General features: G+C 31.5%; 1 protein-coding gene across 1 annotated transcript in view; it reads right to left on the reverse strand.

Moving 5' to 3' along the window:
- Positions 1-27,332, reverse strand: part of Edem2 (ER degradation enhancer, mannosidase alpha-like 2) — a 182,700-nt gene that overhangs the window by 66,805 nt on the left and 88,563 nt on the right. The window contains exons 3-9 of the mRNA XM_085816651.1: positions 22,254-22,354; positions 19,248-19,287; positions 19,036-19,148; positions 16,817-16,970; positions 4,174-4,302; positions 836-941; positions 581-678 (exon numbers count right to left, since the gene is read on the reverse strand). Coding sequence (XP_085672777.1) covers positions 581-678; positions 836-941; positions 4,174-4,302; positions 16,817-16,970; positions 19,036-19,148; positions 19,248-19,287; positions 22,254-22,354 — 741 coding nt within the window. The remainder of the gene's footprint in view (positions 1-580; positions 679-835; positions 942-4,173; positions 4,303-16,816; positions 16,971-19,035; positions 19,149-19,247; positions 19,288-22,253; positions 22,355-27,332) is intronic.

Below are 27,332 nucleotides of genomic sequence, written 5' to 3' on the forward strand. Positions count from 1 at the left end.
AAGGTATAAAAGCCTGGGTGTCCAATACTAAAAACTTCAAGAAAGAGGTAATACTGAAAATGAGAACTAGATTTCATTCTTTCACATGCAGTTTCCTATGACAGATATTATACTTCAGACAAAGGGAATAGCATAATTAATGTTTTGCAATTTTCTTTTGTGTTGTTGAAACCTCTGTCACTACAGTTAGGAGAATAAGTTTTAAATGGCTATAAAGATATATAATAAAAGTCAAAGAGACAGATTAAATAAAGTTCCACCTTAAAGACCAATCAGAAAAGCAATAAGTTATATGGATAAGTAATCAAGATATTCTGGAGTTTGGAAAAGTGACACAAGAAGAATGACATGTTTTTATTATCCCGGGATGGCTTAAAATGATTTGATTCATATTACAATATTTATGTTCTTAATGTCAATGCACAATTACTATGAATTAATAACAGATTTTACATGTATATGAAAAAATTTAATGTATGCTCAGAGAAATTTTAAATAACTATTCAATATTAATATTTTGTAATGTTTTAGCATAAAGTAACATAAATTTCTAAAAACTACTGAGAAAAATTTCACAAACCTTGTTAAATCGTTCTAAGTATACATCATCTCCTAAAAGAATGTAAGCTTTCAAACAATATTCATAATATGAATCGATACCCGCTCCAACACCACTATCTGCAAAATATATCAAGGGGCACATATATACCAATCTTTCATTCAGCCATCATTATACAACAGATATACAAACAGTATGATATTTTATATACCATAATAATTACCACAGATATAAACACTTTTAATTATATTATGCCTCAGATTTTGAATTATTTACCTCTTCGTATCCAGTCTCCATTATGTATATTGAGTACAGTTCCCATTAAATCGCTAGTCCGATGCCTTTGTTGCCATAAATAATCCATAGCAGCTCTGGCCTTTTCCTACAAAGAAACAATCTGTCTTCAATACAATTACTTTCAATACAAATCTATTACAATGTTATAAAGATATTGAAATTGAAAATTACATGATACTTTTATGATACTGTCACCTAAAAGCATCTTTTCCTCCAAAGCTGATTGCATTTTTGATTTCAGAATTAAGAAACATTCTATAGCATAAATAATTTCTACAGTGTAAAGAAATTTCAAAGACGTTCGATTTTGGTGTGGTGGTGGTGGTGTATTTAATTACGGCAAAGCAAACTAGGGCTATCTGCCTAAGGGGAGGGATGCCTTCGTGGAGGACATTATAATGGACACTGGCTCGTATACACATTACACATGAGAAAACCACGAAAACGGCCATGCAGCCAGCCCGTTCGTGGGACTCGAACCTCGGACTGAACTACCAGTGTTCAGCGACTTTACCACTCGGCCGCTGGTGGGCCCTTCCTTCGATTTTTCAGAGGCATTACTTGGATCAATGGTTGCCATAATATGGCTGGAAGAAGATTTTCAATGCACAGCAAAAAAGTTCTGAAGAATTATTTGATTACATAATTATACATATATGGGCAGAGGGAGTGCAAAAGTAACATTAAAAGAGCTCTTATTTTCTTTATTAGTTATTATGTATTACATAATCAGTTCTTGATTTTGAAAAAACAATAATTTTAGGAGGTCACTGTCAGGATGGTATAGGATATACATTTAAGTACAACTTAAGAGGTTCTCAAACTGCCAATCTTCATCATTTACACATTCCTGCAGTCTACTTTCTACACTCAAGCACAATTTGGCACAGAAATTTTTATCAATTTCTTGGCATGACTAACTGTAAAATAATGTCTGCATTCAACATTACCTCGCAGTACTGTAATTGGTGATCTGGTTCAGCCTGTAATAATCCGAGAAGTAATCTTGATTGACACAATTTCAAACCTAAACATTGCATCATACACCCTAAAGACCTACAGAAAAATTTTTATTGTTTGTTACAGAATAGCATAAAAGTTTCCACTGAAATATATTCTTTTGTCGCATTGTGATCCAAGCAAGCTGCTAGTTCCTGAAATAACTATCATACTCTTCCACTGAACATGGAGCCCTCTGATTACAAAAACAGCACTGATGTTATGCACTGAAGATCAATTTTTCCATATGGATATATTGTTAAAAGGTAAGTTTAGATTTAATTGTTGTATGGTTATTTTTGCATTTTACTTGCTATCAAAGTAAAAATCAAAAAATTTTCCGAGTTTATGTTGTTATATTACTTATTACCATTTTGGTATATTTACCATTGTAGTTGTTGTGTTACATATTACCATACATTTAAGTAATACAACAACTTTGTCATTCTTTTGTTTCATGTTAAGTGAGTAAAATATGAATTAGTTAAAAATACCATGATACTTTAAATACTCTATACTACTTTTTTTATTTGGTTCATATTATAAACATTCTCGATGAGAAATAATGTTCAGAAGAGTAAATTTTTTTCATTAGATACAGTGAATTGAACTAAAAATCAGTATTATTAATATGCACATCATATGCATATAATATAGTATTAATATATAACCTTTAGAAAGAGCCATTAAGAAAGTTTAATCCTCTCTTTGCTTTTAACTAATATATTATTAAATGATTAATTAGTTAATTAAATTTAAATAACTTATTATGTTTAAAAATAATTAAAATAGTTTTAAATCTTTTTTATAAATTTTGAATATATATATATATATATATATCTTTTTTGAATCTATTGTATTTTACTAACATAAAAAGTCCTCATTCAGTAATATAGTTTTTCATCTTTTAACATTTTATAGGTACATTTTAAATTGTAACTTACAGGCAATTATAACTATATTCTACGTATATGATAATAATATATATTATAATAACTATATGCTTATCATCTGGGTTGCCTTTTGCTTTAACCCTTTACAGCACACTACCTTTTAAGTTGGAATTTCGAGGAGAAAAAAAAAAAAAAAAACAGTAGGCAGTCTAATTAGGCCTAGAGGAGTACACAGGTAAAATTTTGTGAAGATAGCACTTATATTGTTTTAATCACATAAAATGCAATGCAAGGTAACCTTTAACAAATGCTGCAACATTTCACAAATTTACAATTAATAATTCTCCCAATTCAACCTTAATTGGTACTAATTTTATTTCAAATGTTTCATTTCATTAAATTTTGTGCAAACTTATAATAAGGAACTACAGTAATTTGATTTCAAATTGCATTATTTTATGAACAGAAAGAATATATACCACATAAAGGTTGAATTTTAAAGATAAATTTAAAGTATTGTTTTCATTACAGAAGGATTTCTAGTCTTTCAGCAAAACAGTTATCAACAGAATAAATAAAGTTACAATGAACTTTCGCATTACAATGAACATCAACCTTCATATTTTATTAATAAAGGAAGACCGCAATTTAAAAAAAAAAAAAAAACTGAAAGCTTTCAGATTTTATATTACACACAAAGGGGCATTTTTTTAACGTTTTATGTGTTACCTTTATTTATTAAATATCATGTTCTTCGCACATAAACCATAAAATTCAATTCAACAGCAATATCATAAAATAGTTAAAAGAGCATATCTTTAGAATTTCTAATACACAGTCTTGTGTGCTGGAGATAAAAATGTTTTTTTCGTAGAGTGTTGCCACTGCTCGCTTTGAAAACATTGAGTTTCTTAATCAAAAACTCATAAGTGCTTCACAAAATATGAAACACACAATAAAATAAATTCCAAATTGGGCTTCCAGATGCCCATACTTGCAGTACGATTACATCATTCAAAATTTGATGGCTCTAGGTAGCGTTGCTTTATCACAATGCGAGAAACATGCATAATTTCTGCAGATTCTTCATTATTTAATTTCTTTAAATGTAATACAGAGTGATAATATTTAGTGGCAACAATTTGAAAAAGGAAACAGACATTCAGAATGATTTGAGGCTAAATCGCAAAACGAAAACAATAGTCCCTTGGACAAAGCCCCTTTGAACTAATAAAAACAAATATTTCAAATAACATATAACTGAAAAACACATAGAGAATTAATAAATGAAACAATTTGAAAGACCAAACATTAATACTATATCATACTTAATTTGTATGAATTTTTAAATATTCCCTAAAAAATGATATTCTACCATATTTCTATAATCTACCTAGTTTTGCAAATAAAGATATATCATATTACCTCGAAAATTGTTTCACCAGTCAAACGACTAAGAGCAGCAAATTCTAAAATCATCGTGCCAGCACAAGCAGTACATGTTTCTCTGACAACACCAAGCTTTGGAGATTTTAAACCATATCGAAGATTGATCTAGAAAATAAACATGATGCTTTAAAAGAATGAAATGCATAAAATAATTGCTTTTTAGATATATAGATATTTTTTATTCTTAAATTATCAGGCATGAAGAGAAAAAGATATATTTTAGGAACTATGTATTTTGAGCCACAAATACTTTTCCTGACTATTTCGGTAATTTGGCAAGCAATAATAAATATGATGAATTGATTAAATACTTTATTGATACTATATCAGTTACTCCTTATTTGAGCTTAATATCTGGAATAAAGTCCATAGGTTAATCCAAGGGCAGTTTAAAAAACAGACATGAGAATGAAAAGCAATCCATATTACACAAACTATATTACAGTCAAAAGTTGTTAATCCGGACACCCATAATTCAGAATGATCTATAATCCGGACCTCAAAGCTACAAACTTTCTGCGCATGCGTCAATGCATAATGCGTTGACGCATGCTCGTAATACCTTTGCCCATGACCATATGCATGCACGCATGCGCATATTACATTTATGCATGCGCGTTTAATGTATAACCGACAGTATAAGCTAAGCTAAAATTATATAATTATCTATTTCAGTTAATGTTGCAGATTGCATTGTTCCTTAATCTTCGAATTGGATCTGGCTTATTATTTTTTGCAGACTGTTAGAGCAATTTTATAAAAGTAAGTTGGAACTTTCGATTATGTCAAATAGAATTTCCGATGCTGGAGCTGCATCAGGATCTACAAAGGGAAAGCATGTTTCAATGTCCATCAAACAAAAAGTGGAATTGCTGCAAAAAATGGATAAAGGCTTCTGTAACCATTCCGATATCTGTTTATCAATTTCACGCTGCTCTGTGGCGTGCAATGAACTGGAAGTTGATCTATCTGCACTATACTTATCTTCAGGGCAGATGTTTTTATTTTATTCAGCTTATAATTCCTTACTAAATGTAGTATTTCATCTCGACGTACTCCGTCTTTGATATGATTTAAATCAAATTCCTCGTCATTATAAATATCACGAATACACATCAAATAGTTTTCTGGTTGCAATTTTCTAATTTTGATAATTAATTTTTTAATAATTAAGCGTAATGTATGCTTTACGCATGCGCGCGTTGAAAGAAATGTTTAATAAAGTAAAAAAATGAATATTAAGCCTTTTTTTTTTTTGTAAATTTTGATACCCTTTAGATCATAATTGCTCTTTATTTCATAAATTAGGTTTCATATTTTTAATTTTATAATTTCTGCATGCCATATTACCAGATTTAAACTGATGATCTATAATCCGAAAAAAATCAATAACCCGAAATCGCCAAAGTCCCGACAAGTCTGGATTAAAGACTTTTGACTGTACTAACTTATATTACTAACAAAATTATAAACTTATATTACTAACAAAACTGTTATACACTTATATTACTAACATAAAAGCACTATTAACAATTGATCTGTATTTTCAAATAGTTTAATCAGGAGAATAAGCTCATTTGGTTATGTAAATTATGGTTAATAAATACAATTACTATGATTCTGCTATAAACAAGCTTTACATATGAATAATACCTTTCATTCAACAAAAATTCAACAAAAATCTATTTTAAAATGCTTAAAAAGGCAAGTACTCCTTCCATTTATAAAATAATTAGTAACTGACTATTTTGTTTATATAATAAATATATATTGTTTATATAATAAACCTTAAAAAAGTATAAAAAGATATATGTGATATTGTTCCACAAGATGAAACCAATTCACTTTTTAGTCATGGCCGAGAAAAACTGTTGCGTAGATCTGACTGGAGGGAAAATCATAAATGGCTTAATCATTAAAACATCATTTTTATTTTGAAATGGAGCAATTTTTCAGAAATACATTTCTTCTTAAATTGAATCAGCCTAGCAATGCTAAATGTGCCCAACAATTCTAATATACCTAGTTTATATTTTAGATAATAGAAAAAGAAGCTTAGTGAAGAGACATGACTTTTCTTGGCAGAGTAAGCAGCAAAAGAAGTGATGCGCAGTAACTACAGTAGTATTTATAAGCTCAAAAATCTTTGTTTTAATTCTGAGCAGTGACGGGACAAAAGCTTTTTGCAGTACAAAAAATTCGCAGGAAAAGTGTGACATAACATGCTGCTGAGTGGCATGAAATGTTTCAAAGCATATCCTTGAAGATGAAAAGTGTTTAATTAAAAATTATGAATTTAAAGGTCTATTCCCAATTGGTTCCATTTAAGTTTAATAATTTTATTAATAATTTTCTTATATTTCTTATATTTTACATATATATATATGTGTGTGTGTGTGTGTGTGTAAGAAAAATAAAGAATATATATTAAAGATTAAATTAGCAGCATAAATTAATTTCCCTTCTCAATTCTAAAAATAGTAACCTCTATTTGCACTGCGTCATTTCTAGATTAATCCATGTCATATGACTCTTACATAATTCTGGTGATGTAAATGGAACTAAAACTCAAGCAGCCAATAGTAAGTTTATAGCAATATTAACTACCCAATCAAAATGCATTTAGAAACAAAACTAACTCAGTCTGAATTAAAATTTTGCTATAAACACAACACACTTGCTTCCTATGCTTTGGCTTAGCCGGACTGCAGTCTGTCTGCTCCTTCGTTTTTACTCCAAATCTATCTAAAGTGTAAGCTTTTTGGAATAAACACATTTAATGTGCCAACTTGTTTGTGGCCGCAATATGTTTGCTGAAATGAAAAATGAAGATTTAATCTGCCTTCACCTCCAATTTCCTATTCATTATGGATCAACACTTCTACGCCATCAAAATTCCGCTCCTCATTACTTCTAAGTTTGTTTCATATCACATATATATATATATATATTAAAATCTCTACATAATCATTCAGTAATATTTCAGCCTAATATTACCATTTTAACCTTGTAACACAAACTGACAAAAACAAATTAACTACCAACATTTACTTTCTTTTTACACTTATACTCTGACCTGAGAAATAAATTATGCTTCCATTTTAGCATCATATCAATTGCAACACCTAATGAATTCTAATAGAGTCTTTTTCAGATGAACAATAATTAAAAATATGATACAAGTTTCATTATAAAATGCGATTATTGATGATTCATAGTTCTGTATTGATTATGAAGATTAGTATTAACTTCTAACTGCATTATATTAACTGCTCATAAAAACTGAAGAATAATGTGAAAAATATGCTCATTTATTAAAATTTTCAGCTAATGTAAAAGCCAGACTATCAAAATTCAACTAACCAAAAAAGCTCAAGTAACTGAAAAATTTTAGAATTTTTTTTAAACAAAAAATTACACAAATGAAAAATTCATGCGTGCATTATAAACTGAATATAGAACTGTGTGAAAAATTAGGATAAACTATTTAGGTTTTTGTATATATATTACATTCTACATCTGTAACATGTATCTGTTCATTATCTAACTGAAAAAGGAGCAGCTTGTTCTCTCAAACTTCTTCAGGTATGTTTGGCAAAAGCTGTGCAGGGTCTCCATCAAATTTCCTGGTTGATGAGATTTCATAATTGGTTAACACGATATACTTTTATATCCTTAAGAACTATAAAAACACATTGACTTTTATGTCTGAAATGTGTTTTTTTAATATTGCATAGTTTTTAAAATGCAAGCTTTTGATAACAAATAAAGCAACTATTTTTATTAATATTCAAAATAAAATTTCTTCTTCCATTTATTTGGCTTTTCTACTACAAATTTTATTTTTAATGTTCACAACTATCTGGAACTTTAACATATCTAACATTGAGAATTTCATGAGCTTTCTGGATAGTCGAACTTTTACCATATTTATGTCGAATACCTGCATGTCTATATGATACACATGCATGATTATACTAACGATCAACTTAATCTGAAAATACTAGACATGCTACCATATCATATAGACATATGATTTCTTGTTGATTAAAGAAAAATAATTTCTAGAAATGCTGAATGAGGAATGGTTAAATGATTTCTTCTTTTCTGTGGGCATACTAACTAAGCAAATTAAATGTCATATTGCAAAGGAAAAAGCGATACAGTTTCAATATGTAGTCAAAAATCAAACCATTTATGATAAAATTAAATTTACTTGCTGAAAATTCAAACAAAAAACAATTAAATTACTTTCCAATATTGTAATCAAGATGAGAAAACTTGACAAATGATAATGTTGTTTAGTATGGAATAATATTAAAAGGCTAAAATTTTGCATTTGAAAGAAAATACAGAGACTTTATAACAAAAACTGAAAAAGATTTAAATATGAAGTTTAATATGCAAAATGCCCCAGTCCAGATTCATTTAGGCCTGACTGACTTGCAGTCAGATCAGAGGAAACTTTCCTTAAAGGGGTTTATTGTTTTTTTTTTTTTTAATTCAAAAATTTCTGGATTATGCCAAAAATTATTTGGTTTTATTTGGATCAATATACAGGGGTTGGACAAAAATATTGAAACACCTTTAAAAAAACATGTTTCTTTGCTTAATATGGTGTAGGAAACCCTTTGGCATCCAAAACAGCTTGCAGTCTTCTCGGAATGGATAAATACAGTTCCTGTATGTTTGCCAAGGGAATATTATACCATTCTTCCTGCAAAACGGTGGCAAGTTCAGATAACGATGTTGGCGGTGGATAATGAGAACGCACTTTCCGTTCCAATGTAGACCACAAAGGTTCGATAATATTCAGGTCTGGTGACTGTGGTGGCCAGAGGAGATGGGACAACTCATCCTCGTACTCAGAAAACCAGTCCTGGACAATGTGAGCTGTGTGAACAGAGGCTTTGTCGTCTTGGAAGACACCATCACCATCGGGGAACAAAGTTTGTACTATGGGATGAACTTGATCGGCCAAAATGTTCACATAAGTCTTAGCAGTCATGTGCCCTGACACAATTATCATGGGGTAGCAGAGAACCACGATATGGCTGCCCAAACCATAACAGAACCCCTGCCATGTTTCACACTTGGCAACAAGCAGTCTGTATTATAGGCTTGAGATGGCGTTTTCCAGACGTAAACTTGGCCAGAAGTGGGAAACAATGTGAAAGAAGACTCGTCAGACCATATTACTCGCTTCCACTGCTCTATAGTCCAGCCTTTGTGACTTAAACACCACCTTTTCCTGTTACGGGCATTAGCATCACTGATGAGTGGCTTCTCAATTGCAGCACGGCCATTAATTCCCTGTTTATGAAGCTCCCTTCTAATTGTTTTAAAACTCACAGGGTTCGGTAACACAACATTCATTTCAGCAGTAACTATTGCAGCTGTGGTCTTCTTATTTTTCGTCACAGTTGCCCTTAATGATCGTCTGTCACGATCACTCAGGACACATTTTCGTCCGCGCTGTGATTTAGCAGATGATGTTTTTCCGCTTTTCAAATATGCGGAATAAATCTTCGATACAGTACCTCTTGAAACACTAAGCACCTCGGCTACCTTGCTTACGGAAGCACCTACCATACATGCTCCAAGAATTTGCCCACGTTCGAAGTCTGTTAACTCTGACATAATGCAATGACAACCTCACATAAAAGTACTCCGACAACAACTGAACTGTTTAGCCCATTTACGAAGTTGTACAGGTGGCATGAGTAGTCAAAAATGCCAGCGCCACCTACATATTTCATTAAAATCAATCTTTCTTTTCAAACATGCATTTCACAAGGTGTTTCCATATTTTTGTCCATCCACTGTATTTATGTAAAAGGAATTTTTTTTTTTTCATTAATCAAGTTACTGATGAAAAATTTACATTCGGCATTAAAGATTGCTACAAGTGAATTGAAATTTAATTTGAATGAAGTAATCATAAATGAATATTCGAGATTTCCCACCTCATATTAAGTACAAGTACATTAAGTACATTAAGTACTTGTATATATTAATGTGGAAAGCGAGCCAAAACTTTCCACTAAATGGTGCAACTTACATCTGCGGTAAGAAGCCTCCAAGTAAACACAGTTGATTTTAGGAGTCAAAGAGAAACGGTCTAATTGAACACTCATGAAGCATAACACTCACTGATCACAGGTAGACCTGGACTGATCTAAACTGACCACACACTGGTGGTGAACTGTTATCATTTACCTGTGTATAAGAAGGTGGCTACAGTGCAACTAACCTTGCAATTCCTCTTCTACATAATACTTGATTCATCTGTACAAACTCATCCAACTTACCTTTCCTTTATACTAATCATGAAATAAACCTCATACTTGGAACCAGTGGATGTGATCTGCATCCATGCCTCCCATAAACACGCCAACAAGTCTGGGAGCTCGAAGCCAGTAAACTTCAAAATAAAGTACTATGAACACTTTTTTTTTCTCTCAAGATAGTGCTACTTCTGCTTTGTGTTCAAAATGAGTTGCTTAAATAATTCAAACAAAAGTCATTTAAAATTAATTGCTAAAAAACTGAGCAGAATATGCCAGAAAAAGCTAAGAAAGCTATTAGAAAAATTATTGAAGATTTGGATGTCTTCAAAAGGAATGTTGAATTTGTTCAAAACAAATGTTAAAACTGATCATGGAGGATCGAATGACCAAAATAATGAACAATATCTGTTACAGGTAGAACAGCTTAAGTCAGACCAAATTAAAAGCAGCTTGAACTAGAAAATTTAAAAATACAATCCTGTCTAGTGAAACGTGCAGCATGGTGTTGAAAATTTAATCAAAATTATTAAAACATTGTCAATCTCTACTCCTGAGAAGCCAGAGGCATTGCATTTATTTTGCATTTCATTGGAAAAAGAGTTTGTTAAAAAAGTAGTTCCAAATGGCTTACAAAGCCCACAAGCCAAGATGCTAGATACAACTGAGGAGGAATTGGATGATTACAAAAAACTAACAGAGTTGTAGCTGAATTTCAACTGACACCAACACAGATCCTCAACAATTTCAAACATGTTCACTGCGCAGCAAATGAATTACATGATCAGTTTGCTTCATGACTGATTGTGACATTCGAATATTACTGTCAAGTTAGGGACTCTAAAATTTAAGCAATTGTTGCAGATAAATTATAAAAAACTCTGGATTTTAAAATGAAAGAATACATAGGTGTTCATGAGAGCTAAACATGGTTTAATCCAACTTAACTCGTGCGAGAATGTGATTTATATTTCTCATCACAAGGAAAATCATTATCTGAAATAAATAATCCCAGTTTTCATTCTAATGAAATCAAAGCATTCGTAAACAAACTATGAAGAATGAATCATTTCACCGAATAAAAACAGAAGCAGAATGGATGTGATTCTGCTGGCGTCAAAAAGATCATGCTATGCTCGTGAGGGAAGGAAGGAAATTTTCCTTTCACTAGGGATTGTGTAAAAGGGCTTAACAAATTACATCAAATAAGGAACTGGAAGGAATAAAAAAAAACCACCATTAATGATGTCAGTTTTATTCAAGAGTTACAATATGCTGATATTTTAATAAAAAATTTTAAAAAAGCACTGCTGGAGGGATAAAATAATACTCAGCTCATGTTTTAATGAAAAATAAGAGGCAAATATCATTACAGAAGAATTCGCTCTGAATCAGAATTCACCCAGGCTAGAAATCAGCAGTGCAGCAGTAGATAAATTATCTGTTCCTTTCATTTTAACTGAGAATATTTATTGTCAACTTCTTAAAGAAAGTCATGAAGAAAACAATAAGACACCATTTCCTAAAATCGGAAATGATTTTCAAAGTAAATCATCTTTAGAAAATTGTTTTTTATTAAACACTATAAATGTAATTAACGAGTGTGTTCTAGATTTATGGCATGTTAATGATATGAATATTCAAAAGACTTTATCATTATTGATTAATAATAATAAACCAAACAAAACCAAAAACATGAATTTAAAAATAAATGTTGTATTAAAGGACAACATTCAGGTCTCAAAGATTAATGTTTGTGGAACAAAAAATAGTTGATAAGCAGATAAACGAGTGGTTGCAAATGAGAATAATTAAATTATCTAGTTCTGAATACTCATTCCTAGCACACAGACTATGCGCCGATTTCAGACAATTAAATAAAAAAAGTGGTGAAAGATCCTTTATCTGTGAATTAGGTAGAGGAAGTGCTTAATCATTTGGGAGAAAGGCAAGTTTTTTTCAACTTTGAATTTAAAAAGTGGATTTTCCCATATTCCAGTTGAGGAAATACATACAAAATATTTAGCATTTATTTGTCATGCAGGTTTATTTGAATTTTTAAGCACTCTATTTGGTTTGACCACAAGTCCTAGTGCATTTTTAAGATTTATCTATAATATTACTCAGAGAACTCAGAGAAGTTATAATTTACATGGATGTTGTAATTTACAACATTTATAATACACAGTTGTAATTTACATGGATGATTTTATCATACCTTCCCATGACGAAACAGACAATTTAGAAAAACTTAAACATGTTTTAAAAGTAGCATCAGAATATGGATCAGAAATTCATTTTAAAAAATGTCCATTGCTAAAAAGAAAAATTGAACTTTTCATTTATTTAAATGAACAGGGTACAATTCATCCATACCCAAATATGAAGCTGGCAGTTAAAAAATTTTCCTTAATCTAAAAATGTCAAGCAAATGCAAAGCTGCCTTGTTCTCACAGGGTATTTCAGAAAATTTGTACCTGGTTATTAAAAAATAGCAAAGCCATTGAGTGATATGCTCCATCATCAATTTTAAATTTGAACTAATGCAGACATGGATATTTAACAATCTTAAACTTTTGAGCTGAAGTCCTGTACTTCATATCTTCCAGCAGTTAAAACCTTTGGAACTACATATGGACACTAGTAGTCATGGTTTCACTGCTGTGTAGTTTCAACATGCAGATGATGGACAGCTACATTCAATCCACTACATGAGAAAAAAAAAAAAAAAAAAATACTACAACAAGAAAAACTATCAAGTTATGAACTCAAAATACTCTTGATCGTCGTAGCCCTAAAGAAATTTCGAAGTTAGCTCTTACAGAAAAACGTCAAAACAGTCAACAACTGTGATGCATTTAAAAAAATAATGCAGAAGAAATACTAATGCCAATGATAGCCAGATAGGCACTACTATTCGAAAAGTTTGAATACGAGGTCATCCACAGACTAAATCATCAAATGAGACATGTTGATGCATTGAGCAGGAAAACTGTGTGCATGTGTCACCCATTTGCAAAGTGAAATCACCACTAAGATTGCAACAACACAAAAGGCTGATAAGCATCTTCAATTATTGAAAACTCTGCTCAAGAAAGGATTCAGATATGACCACCTCCAAAAAGATAATATGTTGTATCTGCAGCACTGTGGTGAGAAACTCATCATTGTGACAGAAGTGATGGAGTTAAGAGATTATTCGTGACATAAATAACAAAAGGCACTTTGCTATACGAAAGACTGAAGATCTGTTTAAAAGAGATTTCCGTATTTTGAATGCTAAAAGGAAAATTGAGCAATTATCATGAAATGTGTCAGGTGCATCCTATGCAAAAAGAGAGGCAAAGGCGAAGGTCTACTAAGTCCCATTCCAAAAGACAATATTCTTTAAGCACATACCACATTGATTTCATCAGTCCTCTCCCATCTATAAATAAGAAATACCACTATATATTTACAGTGGTAGGTGCTTTTACAAAATTTGTCTGGTTTTAGACGAATGACAACATAAACAGTAGAGGCTCTGAAGATCTAATAAGCTGTCTTCGCAAATCCCTCAAGAATTTTCTCCAACAAAGGATCCGCCTTCATTTCAAAAGACTTTGATGATTACTATAAGATGAAGGAATTCAGCACATGTAGATCACAACAGAAGTGCCAATGGCCAGATTGAAAGAATTCATAGAATCCTCATCCCAAAGCTTGCAAAACTGTCAATATATAATCCTGTGAAATGGTTCAAGTTCACTTTGGTTGTCCAATGAATCATCAACAAATCCACCAAATTAACTCCCTTCAAGTTGATGATAGGAGAAAAGATGTGAAACAAGGCAGACCAAAGAATCAGAAAAATCCTAAAGTCCACAGTCCAGAGAGTATTTGTGAAGAAACCAAAGTGAATATCTTTAAAGTGCAAGAACAGAACCAAGGACAATATAACCAACACCACAGAACTTCTTTACAAAGTCAATGACTTAGTACCCATGAAAAAAACACAGTTAAAAGGAGGTCTCAAGCTTAGATCCAAGTTCTTAGGATCTTGCAAAGTGGTCAAGATAAAGCCACATAACAACTACAATGTAGCAAAAGTAAGATCTCAATGAAGAACCTGAAGCAACTTTCATTTCAGCTGACTACATGAAACTCTGTGTTCAGAAGTCATACACTGATGACTGAGTGCTGTGGAAATTGAACCACAACCCTTCACCAAGAATGTATGTTTCCCTCTCTCATCCATCGCATCCTGGTGAACAATACGGCCACTGCAGAAGATCATCACACAAATACTATTTTACCTTGCAACAGTCCTGCCTGCATGATACACTAAAGAATAATTTTTCGGCCTGTAGTTAAAAATATTTGCCCACCCATGATGTGGATTATAACTTGATGTACAGACCACATAACTAACTTAAACGCTGTTACAATTCAAGTACATTTTTTCACCAGGATGGAATTGGATTGAATTATGTGATTATGGGCAAAGCACACTATGGTTCTCTCTTTAAGGGAGGGGATGCCATAATGACAGGACTGGCACCCATAAACCCTGCATTTCTTAAATTCTGTCATCCAATGAATCCCTAAATTTTAATAATTCCACTACCCTTAAATTATGCCACCTAGTGTGGCTGTACTGATTACACTGGTTCTGGTACTGGCCCTGCTTCATGAAAGACTTTTAAGAGAAATGACCTGTACTATGATACACATAGAGACACCATGAAAATGCTTATGCAGCTAGTCAGTTCAACATGATTTTAGCAAGGTCAAACCAATAGCTTCCAGTGGTTTAATCCAAGTGACCACTGAATGACCCTGGCTTCATTGGAAAAATAATATATGATAGAAGTGGTCTATTTGAACAGGATAGCACACTCTTTACATTGTGCAAACTTCTCAAGAATGATAAAGAGGTCAGAATCTTTCTCTGTTTTCCAAATGTCTCATGTTTCAATTTATTCAAATATGCATTATATGTGTCAAGAAAATAAATAAATCAACAGCAGTTCCATGTCATAATTTACATAAATTCAGGACCTGATGAAAACATTCTTGCATCAGTTACTCTGTGATACCTTCAAACATCATGGAGTGTCAATTCTTGGAGATAGTTAGAAGCAGACAAAAAAGAACAATGTATTAAATGAACAATCCTGATTTTTATCAATACAATGAAATAAATTGTGCACGTTTTCTTGATTTTGTGAGAATGCTGATTTTGGATTCCTCCCCCCTCTTTTTAAACCCTGTATGGCTTGCAATGGATTTGATAAGATATCTTGAATTATTTTAATTTTCTACACTTCTTAAATGAGTAGTTCGGGAAGGGGCTAGACTGGAATGCTTCCATTTTCTGCCTTGTATCATTTTTGAATGCCTATTTCTTTATCAGTACCTACATTACAGCTGTGGTTTGAGTACAACTTCTTTCAAGTGCTTTGCAAGTAATCATGCAAAAGTCTCTGGGTAGCTTCTAGATGCATTTATTGTTAAAATAAAGAATTTGATGCAAATGATTCTAATAGCTTGAAAGAATTTCAGTACAATGATGTAAGCAATGACACAGATGGTGATTTAGAAAATGTTAAAGAGCATAATGTTCAAGAAAAAGATAATAGCACAAATAGAACATAAAACAAAGTAAGAAATGCAGAAAGTTATGATTACAGTGATATGGTATGCTAACTTCTCAGAGGATATTAAAACATTCAAACAATGAAAATCATTCCATTAAAGAAAGCTAAAAAGCCACTGCCCATCATGCTGTTTCACATTTGGAGTAAAATATCAAAATTACTTCCTTAGTACTCTCTAATATTTAACATATTATGAGTAGATTATTATAATTATTTTATTATACTAAGTAAATAAAAAGTTTCTACAGTATTACATTCATAATACCACAGGAAACATGTTCATTTATAATTAAAATGTATATTTAAAATTGTTCACTTTAATTGTTTATATCTAATATAGTTACATATTTTAACTAATTAATAATAATTGTGTATTATTCAATACATACATGTACTGTTCTAAATATCAAAAAATGTATATGATAATTTAAAACTTCTTAGGAGCATTAATGAGCAAAGGTGTTTCAATCTGATGGAACCTCATAAATGGTTAATATAATCCTTCATTTTATCTAAAAAGGAAAGGAAAATAAGATAATCACTTCAATAATATATGAAGTCCCCCCCCCTTTCATAAAAGATTGTTTCTTGCTTCGTACATAAACATACAAACTGCTTAACATATATAACAAAAAATATGCAATAAATAAATACATAAAAAGAAGAGTACTTTGTAGAAGCTAAAAAACTCACTCTAGGATGAGGCACACCAGTGGAGGTATTGAAGGCAGGAATCAGCCTAAACCCAAGATCACGAGCCATGCTCAACAGTTCTCCTCTATACCAAGGCATTCGATTTAGATGCTCTTGAAGATATGAACTAAGTATATGCCCACTCAATAATCCACTGCATAAAAATATAAATATATGTAAAATATAAAGTAAGAAAATAAATTTCTAATAAATTGCAATAGCTCTTTAAACTTCTTCTTTAGATTTTTATATCTCCCCCATGGGTGTAGCCAGGATCAGAGGTGGAGGGGGGGAGGGGCAAACAATCTTAGACAGGGAAAATGATACTATGATATGACAAGAACTCGTCAGTGGTAGAGTAGATAAAACTGCTATTCCTTGATCATGTACAAGTGTTTTTCGAACAGATTAAATGAATTATTATACTTTACAATGTTCATTTCTTTAATTATTTAACACTGTTAAGTATTTTATCAAATTTTATACACCATAATGACTCGAATCAGAAAAGAGTTTGCAAAAATTTTCCTCCCCTTGTCATTAATCCAAGAAAGAGATCTGGAAGTTGTAAATGCCATCATCACAAAAAAGCCTCTCGTTAGCCTCCAGGGTACTAAAAATTAAAAAATTATACTTAGACCGGACAAAGAAGAAATGCTTGTTTACAGGAAACTCTTGGGATTACAACTAACATCCATTACTTATTTAGACTGTTTAAGGTGAATGTAAGCAAAAGGATATCCCAAGACTAGGTGGTCCTTATTTGTATGACTGGCTGTGAAAATCTTTGGAGCTGGGATTAAAGTAACATAAGACTAAGTTTGAGAACCAAAACCTTTCTCTTTGTGAGCTTCCATATTGGATAACTGCATATTTTTGCTTCTAGCTCTCTTACCATTAAGATGCTGGCATGCTGTTTTTCTTCCTATCGCAATATTATCAAAACTATAGATACTCTTAAAAAGGCACGATTAGACTGCCGAGTGAATTGTGGCCTCAAATGCCAATTGAAATAAAGATATTTAATCTTCCTGGTTGCTAAGTTTACTTTTCAATATGGACCAACCTTTTGTGCCATCAATGCTTCTATATCAATACTGCAAAGTCTTTTTCATTACAATTTTTATTGATTGCTACATTTATTGACCAAATACAGGAAAGCAGACGCATAAGCTAAATGTGCTACAGAAATGTAAAACATTATTAAATGCTTATATAACATTATTATATTACTATATTAGAGAAGGAGATTGGATTACACAAACTTAACCTCAAACTAAGATACAAGAGTGAGTATTTCATTGTTTGTTAGGCTTAAAACTACTTGATTGTAATGCTTTCAACTATACATCACTTAGACTGTGCACTTCACAGATGAATCACAGTTCAATCTGCAGAGTCATAATCAAAACATTTGCACAGAAAGGAATTGGCACATAATGTCAAATCGCTCATATAGTATTCTTTTGGTTATGATGGTGAAATTTTTTAAAGTTATTATATTATGGTAGAAGGAAGGCATTATGATAAATTCTTAAAACATGATAGATTTTTTTTGTGACGTCTTTCTAATGGTTAAGTTGCAATATTTTTCTAATGAATGAAAGTGCCCCCAAAATATAGCTCATATGATGAATGATTATATACTGATCAAAACAATTCATACAATGTTGCAGCGAGCATATGCCTGCTGAAATACCTGGAACAATATAAGAAAAGTTGCAGCTTCTAATAGCTTAACTCAAAGCATAAAATTTAAGAACCCAAATATATTCTGATATGAAAACTGCAATTATTGCTTTCCAACTTCATAAACTGATTGCTGGTATGAGTTATGCAATTATACGAGATTATACTGCATTCATTATACATACGCAATTATACTGCATTCATACGAGAAGAAACCAGAGAGTTTTCATTCAAAATCATAAATTCCGTTAATTACTTTCTTTATGTGCACATTCTTTTTTTAAGCCATATATAGAGGTCTATTGCATATTACTGTAAAATTTAATGTCTGCAACAGTTCTTCCTTATTTATGTAACATACTTACATTTCAGTACATATATTTTGGAAGGAAGTAATTTTGCAATACAAACAGATTTTATTATAGTATACTATATGCAATACTTTATTATATTACATTATATATAAGACAAATAGATTAGTGACAGTAAAATTTAAAATTCTTTATATATAATTGTAGAATTTCACATACCCCAACATTCTAATGTTAGTTTCAAAAACTGAAACTACAACATCATTGTCAAAAGATACATCTTTGATCACCCTCTTAACAGCTCGTTCAAACTCATCAAAATCCCCTAATACCTAAAAAGAAAAATAATATATTTCATCATCAGAAAATATTATTACAACTTTCACAACAGGAACAGCAGTGTATGAACAGTGAAAACAGAAAGAACTTACCACCAATGTATCCAAGGTATCAACCAAAGTTAAAGAGAAGCTGAAAGACAAGGTTAATTGAATTAATTACAAAAAAAAAAACTCATGAGGACTATCTATCTTGGGAAGACAAGGAAAGGGAAAAAGTATTTGATGCAGAAATTTCTAAATAGAATTATATGAAAAATTGCCCTGTAAAAATCAAGAGAGAAAGATTTCGCAACAGCAAGAAATATTTCGCAACAGCACTAGTGACAAATATATACAGGTACACACAGTAAATAGATGGCCCAGTTTGAAATGTGTGTAAACAGTTTGCATACAGCACAAGAGAGAGCAGGTGTAAGACTGCCAAAGTAAGAAAATCAAAATGCTATTCTGAAGATATTTTTTTAGTATTTATATTTTTTAATTCTGAGACTTAAAATATATTACAACTTAATAAAAACAATAAGGGTACTAATGCAAAATAATAAGCTCAACAAAGCAAATTTTCAGTGGCATCTTCTCAGAAATCTGCATGTGCACTGCAGTACAAGTTAATAAGGACAATGGCATATTCATACAAAGCAAGAAGTTCACCAAAATCAATTTTGAATGGCACGTTGTTGAAAATCTACAAGTAATCTGCCTTTCACCAATGAAGAAACACATACTTTAAAATTTTATTTTCTGGACATGTTAAATAAAAACTCAAGCAAAGCACATTCCTACTCAAAATAAATAAATAAATAAATAAATCTCTCTACCAGAACCTAAAATTTCTGCTTTCTGATTGGCTACACAGGATTATTTAAAAGCAGAAAACAGAAGCTTTAGCAAAATCATATTCTTTAGAGGAACACATATCAAAATATTAATTTAAAATAGAAATAAGGTAAAAATTATTTCATGAAAACAATTCTGATTGTTAGTCCTTATTTAATAAAATAATTCAGAGATAGACTCAATATTTTGTGATTTATATCATTAGTATTAAATTTACTAATTTTTAGTACTTCATGATAATGAAACGTAAATTAACAGCAAACTACAATTCCAGATGTGGTTGATTAGCTGCTTTGGGCAAAATTTGAAGTTATACAGCCATACAATTTGATATACAACTTGACGGAAATAAAAGCATTAATGTTTACTAATTTCATTCACTTTATTACTGGTGAGTTTTACAGCCCTAGAAAAATACCACTAAAAAAAAATAACACCCTAATTTTATTTATTTTTTATTTTAAATTACTTTGTTAATCAGACAATCCCAAGTGAAGGATTTCTTTCTTTACTAAGAAAAAAAAAAGGTTTCAAGAGTCTTTATTTTTATTTGGAGTTATATCAGGATTATTTTCTCATAGTCAATATAAATCTCATCCTTATTATCTACAGCTATTGTTAATTAAATTTACTTTAGTAATATTAAATACTTATTAAAGTGAATGCTTCACATCAAAATAACATTTAGCTCTAAATCACATGATAAAACATTAGAGCAAAATTAAAGAAAAAAATGCCACACCAAATATAACATTAGACAACTTTTACAATAATTATAATAATTTTGTAATCATCAGAACTCGGCAGATCTTTGGGGCAACTGCAATAAATTACCTGCAATAGTAAACTTAATAGCCTCTAATATGGCAGTCTTTAATTTTTTTCTACATAAACTTCTTGTCTTTCATTTGTAAGCTATTCTTCAATTCATTGCTAGAGTGAGTGATATTCTACCTGCATTTTTTTATATTTATATTTTATCCATAAATAGATTAACTGCTTTTAATTTGCCATAGACTGAAAAAGAGACCATTCCGCCCTCACAAAAAAGAGGATACCACACACTATTACATGGAGTGAAAAACAATCTGACATGGTTTTGTTCAGTCACACAATGCCTAAAAAAGAAGATCATCCATGATACAAATTCGTCTCAAGAATCAAAACTTCCTTTTAAATGCATTATGCTATATTTACTATTCGTAAAAAGAAATTATATTAGTCAAGAAGTGATTTAAAAATTTAATTATTTGTTGTAATATAATCACTGATTGAATAATTTTAGAAGCAATTTGCTCAAAATGGCTAGTCAAACATGCTAAAGGTGGAACTGAAGGACCCAATAAAATTGTTAAAATCAGCAGGTCTCTTTGAATGTAGCTAAAACTGCACCAGAAAGATCATACACAATTATACTTATAAGCATCTGTAGTATGCCCACTTGGAGTATGGCCCTCTTGAGATTACTGCAAATTTAAGGCAGCAAAAAATTTCTAGAGTTTAGATTAGTTTCTTAGCAAACTGATTCCTAAAAATTCACAAGTAGCAAATTATAAACTGGATACATTTTAAATTATTTTAATGAAACAAATTAATTCAACCAAATTAATCCATAGGTTACCAATAGTTGTAGATAACTGATAACTTTCAATCTGACTGCTGACCTATGGATTGAATAACCTATGCACAGTATTCACAGATTTGAGTGGAATAGTAAATAATTGAGAAGTATATATATTGCTTTTAAATCATTTAGTTAGTTAAGCAGAGCTAAAATGTGAAAGATAAATAAAATACATGTTATGTCAAATAAAAGCACTCGAACAAGAACATGCCAGAACATAATAAAGATAAATTTAAGATCTTATATTTCATGCAGTGGCAACACTTGCCAGGTTGTGTAGATGACAAATGGTCTGATACTACAATGGAAATAATGTAACATTACCTAGCATAACATGACATAACAACCTAAATAATTCGGAAGGAATGGGCTAAAGCTTTCTCTAACATCCAAAAAAGCTTTTCACATAATAAATTCCCAATAAAATTTGGCTGTATAGTTTTGTTACTTATAATTACACACTGGCATTACAAATAATGTCACAATATAATCATACATTGTGAATACATTCAAGTTAATTTTTACTTAATTTACATGAATTTACCATTTATTATTAGCCCCTTGAGAAATTAACATAATTTATTTCAGAAACATGAGTATATATACTATATTGAAATACAAAAATTAAGACTTACTTTCCCAAAGCATCATCCACATCACCCCGATTTGGTTCAATATCACGATACCTGCCCTTGCAACTCAGAGGCATAAGTTCATCTGCTGGATATGCATGATCCTAAAAGAAATGTACGACATTAACAATAATGATTATTCTATGCACAATATAATCAGCAATTTAGCAAAACAACTATATAGAGCTTCAGTGTAACAAGTTGGACATAGATCAAATAACTAAACGAATAATTTAATTACTGCAGAAATAACACTTTCTCGGGGGGAAAAAAAAAAAAAAATGAAATTGAAAGGTTTACATATAGTATAAAGCAAAACATTTATTAACAATTTATACATTTCTATGATTTAAAAAAATAGTACAAAGACAAAAATCAATAAATCTTCCTTTGTTGGGCAGTCAACGATTATTTCAACTTTTCTTTATCAAAAATTATTTGCAAACTCAAAAACGTATAAGTTATATTTAATTGAAACTACCTAAGGACATTCATCAAAATCTGTGAACTTTAGTTCAAGCTTTTTATTTTAAGTCTTGCTATCTCATAATGTTTACGAATTTTGGCTCTTCCTTTTCTCCCTCCCCCGTACACTAATTTTCTCGATAAATGGCGCTGATAACCTACGGATCATATGTTGAAGACGATTTGTTGAGCATAATTTGCTCCTGAAAGACGGAGATTGTCTTATTTATTTCTGCTAACGCATTTCACTTGAAATTAAATTTTCCAGAGTCGAATTAAGTTTTGTAACTTAAATTAAAGCAAAAAAATATATTATTCAGTTTTCCTTACAATTTCATTTTTACAAATTTTTAAGAAGGAGATGGAAATATGTTACCTTTGAATGAAAACATTTATATAAAATATCTTTTGCATGGAGAGGAGATACTTTATTAAAAACTCATAAACACTCATTCAAAAAATTCTCATGAACACTCATTCAAAAAATCTTGAACTCAATTTACTTTATTTTAGCTACATCTCCCCCCTCCCAACTGATGATTATTGTCTATGTTTTCAATGCCGCAAATACGAAATAACAAAGTCAGAAAACGAAAACTAACTTGTTTCCTCCCCCCCCCCAAAAAAAAATTACTTTTGCTTGCTATACGTAAGCAAACAGGGAGGGATCATTCAGTTACATTCTCAGGAATATCAGATAACACTATTCCCACCGAAATTTCTTCTAACACTCTGCTTTCCATTATTTAACCAAAGAAAATGAAGGTAGCAAAAAACTTGTTGGATACATGGCCATTATCACGGAAAACCCGAAAGACATGATTAAAAGGTTCACATCAAGAAAAAACATGCAAGAAACAGACATAAAAAACACAACCGGCGGTCTAAGGGGGGAAAAATTCGATTCTTTCGCAACAAAATTTCTCCATGTCTTTTCCCAAGGGAGCTAGTACATGAAACAATCCTATACACAGGTGGAGAACATTGGATAAGGACAAATCGAAAAAGCAGATTCCAATCTAATCCTTTCTGCTACCTTAAAAAGAAGAAATATATATATATATATACATGGGGAGAAAAAAGAAAAAGAAAGCTCATCGATGGTCTCGGTGAAAATTCCACCCACCTCTCTTCCTCGCATTCCTTCTCTTCCCATTTGAACGGCAAAACTTTTTCTTCCCCCTGGTCTATTTCTTTTGACTTTCGATGATACATAAAATGCGATCGCATTTCTCATGTGACTGTCTCTAAGAGATGGCAGAAGCAGCAGCACAAAAATAAATCAAAATTTCCAAGCAAGGAATAGAAAGCTTTCCCTGTTGTTAAGACAGCAAAAAGTATTTTCATGCAAACGTAGCAAGTGGACAAGAATACGAGAATACTTGTGAAATAATTTTACGTTTATCTATCTAATACGTTGTGAAATAACTTTAAGTTTCTGTATTTTTGTTTAGTTGAATATGTGGCCGCATACTGTATTTGTAATTGTTTATTTCGTCTATTATGTTGTAAACCTTTTAATTCATACCTGACCAATTTTTAATTGGTTTATATGATCATGGCAAAGCACCCGCGGGCTATCTGCATAAGGGAAGGGATGCCTTCGTGGACTTTCGAAGGGAAGCTGACTCGTACACGCGTTACACATGGGGAAAACCAAGAAAACACCCATGCAGCAGCCCGCTCGCCGGGGTTCGAGCCCCGACCGAAGTACCAATGATTATAGACTTTATCTCTCGGCGCTGGTGGACACCAGTATTTGAACTACAAGCAGAACTGCAGAGATGTGGGCAGAAAGCATCCTATCAAGTCCTGGCGATAAATTTGGGAATATTTAACGAGTTTTCGTCAACCTCGTTACATTTAAGAAGTTTCCGGAAAGCGCATTTTCAAAGGCCTAGGAACGATTTTTATCGAGTCTTCTAAAGTGCTTACCCTCCTCTTTGACGAAAGCAGTAAATACCGTCTTCTCTGGAGCCATGAGATAGGTATCACGTCGTCCAGAATGAGAGTGTTGTGCCACAGAACAAACAGATTGTAAATAATATTTTAGACTTTATTTTGTGAGCGATTTTTATGTTGCTATCTTCTTTGCAAGTTAAAGAGAATTTGTCTGTTATTATTTTAATTATATTTATTTTCGCTTATTAGTTATTTTTGTTCAAGGTTACAAACATGATAAAAGTTGAAATAACATAAAATGTTACAGCTGAAAGTCTAATAAGAAATAAAAAAATTTATAATTATTTACATACAAATATCTGTTATTTTTTCCTGTACGCGTCAAAAAAATTTAATACTTAAAATAAAGATAAATAGATTGTCATTATTTATTCTCACGTTTTTGGCCTCCAAATTTTCGCAATTTGTTTATTTTTAATTTAAATTGTTTACTAATTAACTCAACAAATTCGAATTATTAGAAATAAATGCCAGGCTGAAATTCCTTGAAGATCACATTCTTCAGATTTTAATCAGGAAATAAAATATAAATTGGAATTTTTCCTTCGAGTCTTTATTATTACCGTTTAAGTGTGTTTTCATAAATACTTGGAAAATAAATTAAAAGTTTCGTTAAAAAATTTGTTTGGTTAAACAGATTTTCATTTGGGTGTTTAAAAAAAAACATCGGCCCGTCAGCTGCTGTCAGATCATGCATTTGGTCCGCATGCAGTCACTGACTTAGCATTTACGTTGCTATGGAATATAAATACTTAGTTCCACTATAATACTTTCCAACATAAGATTATTAAAAAGCTCAGATTTTAAAGATCTCCCAAAAGGGTTTGTTAAGATTTTTCTACGCTCTCGCTGAGCTCTCGGTCTAGCATTCTGCTGCTGCACTCACTTCTGCTAGCCCATCTCTTTTTGCCTTTTTAGCTTTATTATTAAGCATCATTTTCCTCGCACTTATTGTGCGTTTCGGCTTATTATAGACGTTGGCCACTACTAAGGCTGGAAGCGGTGGTCACTTTATTATGGAGGCACCTACTAACAGGTGTACCACCGTTGCCTCCTATGGAAGAACAGAAAATTTACAATCATGCCTTACATTCGAATTCGGGCCTTTCGGTAAGGCAGTTAGAGTCAGTAATCGCTTTCCTCTCTGGGGTGGTATAAACATTAAATGTGAGAAAAACTGTTCAACTTTGAGCCGACAAATACATCACTGCAATAAAATTTGATGCTTTGTAGTTGAACGGATTGGTTACATGAGGTTTACTGGTTTTTGAAGAAGCTCAGAATTGAGAAGGAAATCTTATCACTGAACATTTTCTGTCCAGTTTCTTCCTGTTCTTAATTCCCATTCTCGAACAAACTGTTAAGCAATTAAAGGCCCAGAATCAACCGAGCGTACAGGTCTCTTTCTGTACGGCTTGTGATTTTCTCCCTGTGTACTATCCACATAAACCTTAGTCAATGTTTCACGATAGCATTTCTCACTGAACAAACAGCTTTTCAATGCTTTGCCATAATAAATTACTGATTAATTTTTTCACTTATTCAGATTACTACATTGGACAAATTAAAAGGAAAAAAAAACTTTATTCTAAGCATACATTATTCAAATTAGAATCGTATTTACTCGACAAAGCTGATTCTAGTCGACAAAGCAAAAAGCAGTACAGGAACACAGGAAATGAAAGAAATGGAATGCTTCAGATGTCGAATCAATTATGGCACTTATCTGCAACACATGTTACCCCGAGTTCAAATCCGACTCCTCAGACAAACCTCCTCCCTTCTCTACATCTTTGTCTATACTTAAAAAAAGGTCGGAGAAGAAAGAGAGAGAAATTTCAATTTAGTTCCAACTACCCAGAGAGGCGGAACATGTGAAATCTAACTTAGATCACTTTTTATTTACGTGAAATGTTCGCAAAAAAAAAAAAAAAAAAAAAAGAAAATGAAGGATAAAAATCGCAAATGATTTCTTTCTTTTCGCATCTTTTAAGCACTCTATAAATCCTTAAGCCAAAAGCGACGGAAAAAAATCATATATCCCTGAAATATATATTCTGTTGAATTTTCACAGAGATAAAGAAAATTTTTTAGTAGCTGCCCAATCAAGTCGGATAGAACTATGAAATAAAAAAGCCTTTTTTTAGGGGGGGGGTCTAAACAAAAACTTAGTCGAAGACAATCGGTTGAAATATTGGAAAAAAGGGAATAGTTTCGCTTTCGGGAAAATAAAAAGTGAACACTTTTCTACCAACTTCCATTACATTTGATTACTTTGGAACATTCTGCAGATGCGATTGCCATTGTTCTTTCTCTTTTTCGTTAAGACAGTAAAACATTTTTTTTGCCATAAAATTCAATTGAGTAAATGAAAAAAAAAAAAAGGTAAGGAACACGATGTCCTTTATTAATTAAATAAATAAAAACATAATTTGATAAACAGCACCACAATTTCAATTTTCAATTAAGAAGCTAGAATATTACTACATTATTATAGAGCAGACAATGCATACTTGAGCTGATTAAAAAGTTTTAAGGCTGCTTCCTTTTTTTAAAAAAATCAGAGTCAAATTATTCTATGAATCCAAAATAATTTCCTTTTCAAAGAACAGCCTACTACAGTGAATTGTATTCCGTACATTGGTTTATGAATGC

This window comes from Stegodyphus dumicola, chromosome 5, assembly GCF_044657685.1.
Source record: "Stegodyphus dumicola isolate Sdum_Otavi_A_Nest chromosome 5, ASM4465768v1".
Lineage (NCBI taxonomy): Eukaryota > Metazoa > Arthropoda > Arachnida > Araneae > Eresidae > Stegodyphus > Stegodyphus dumicola.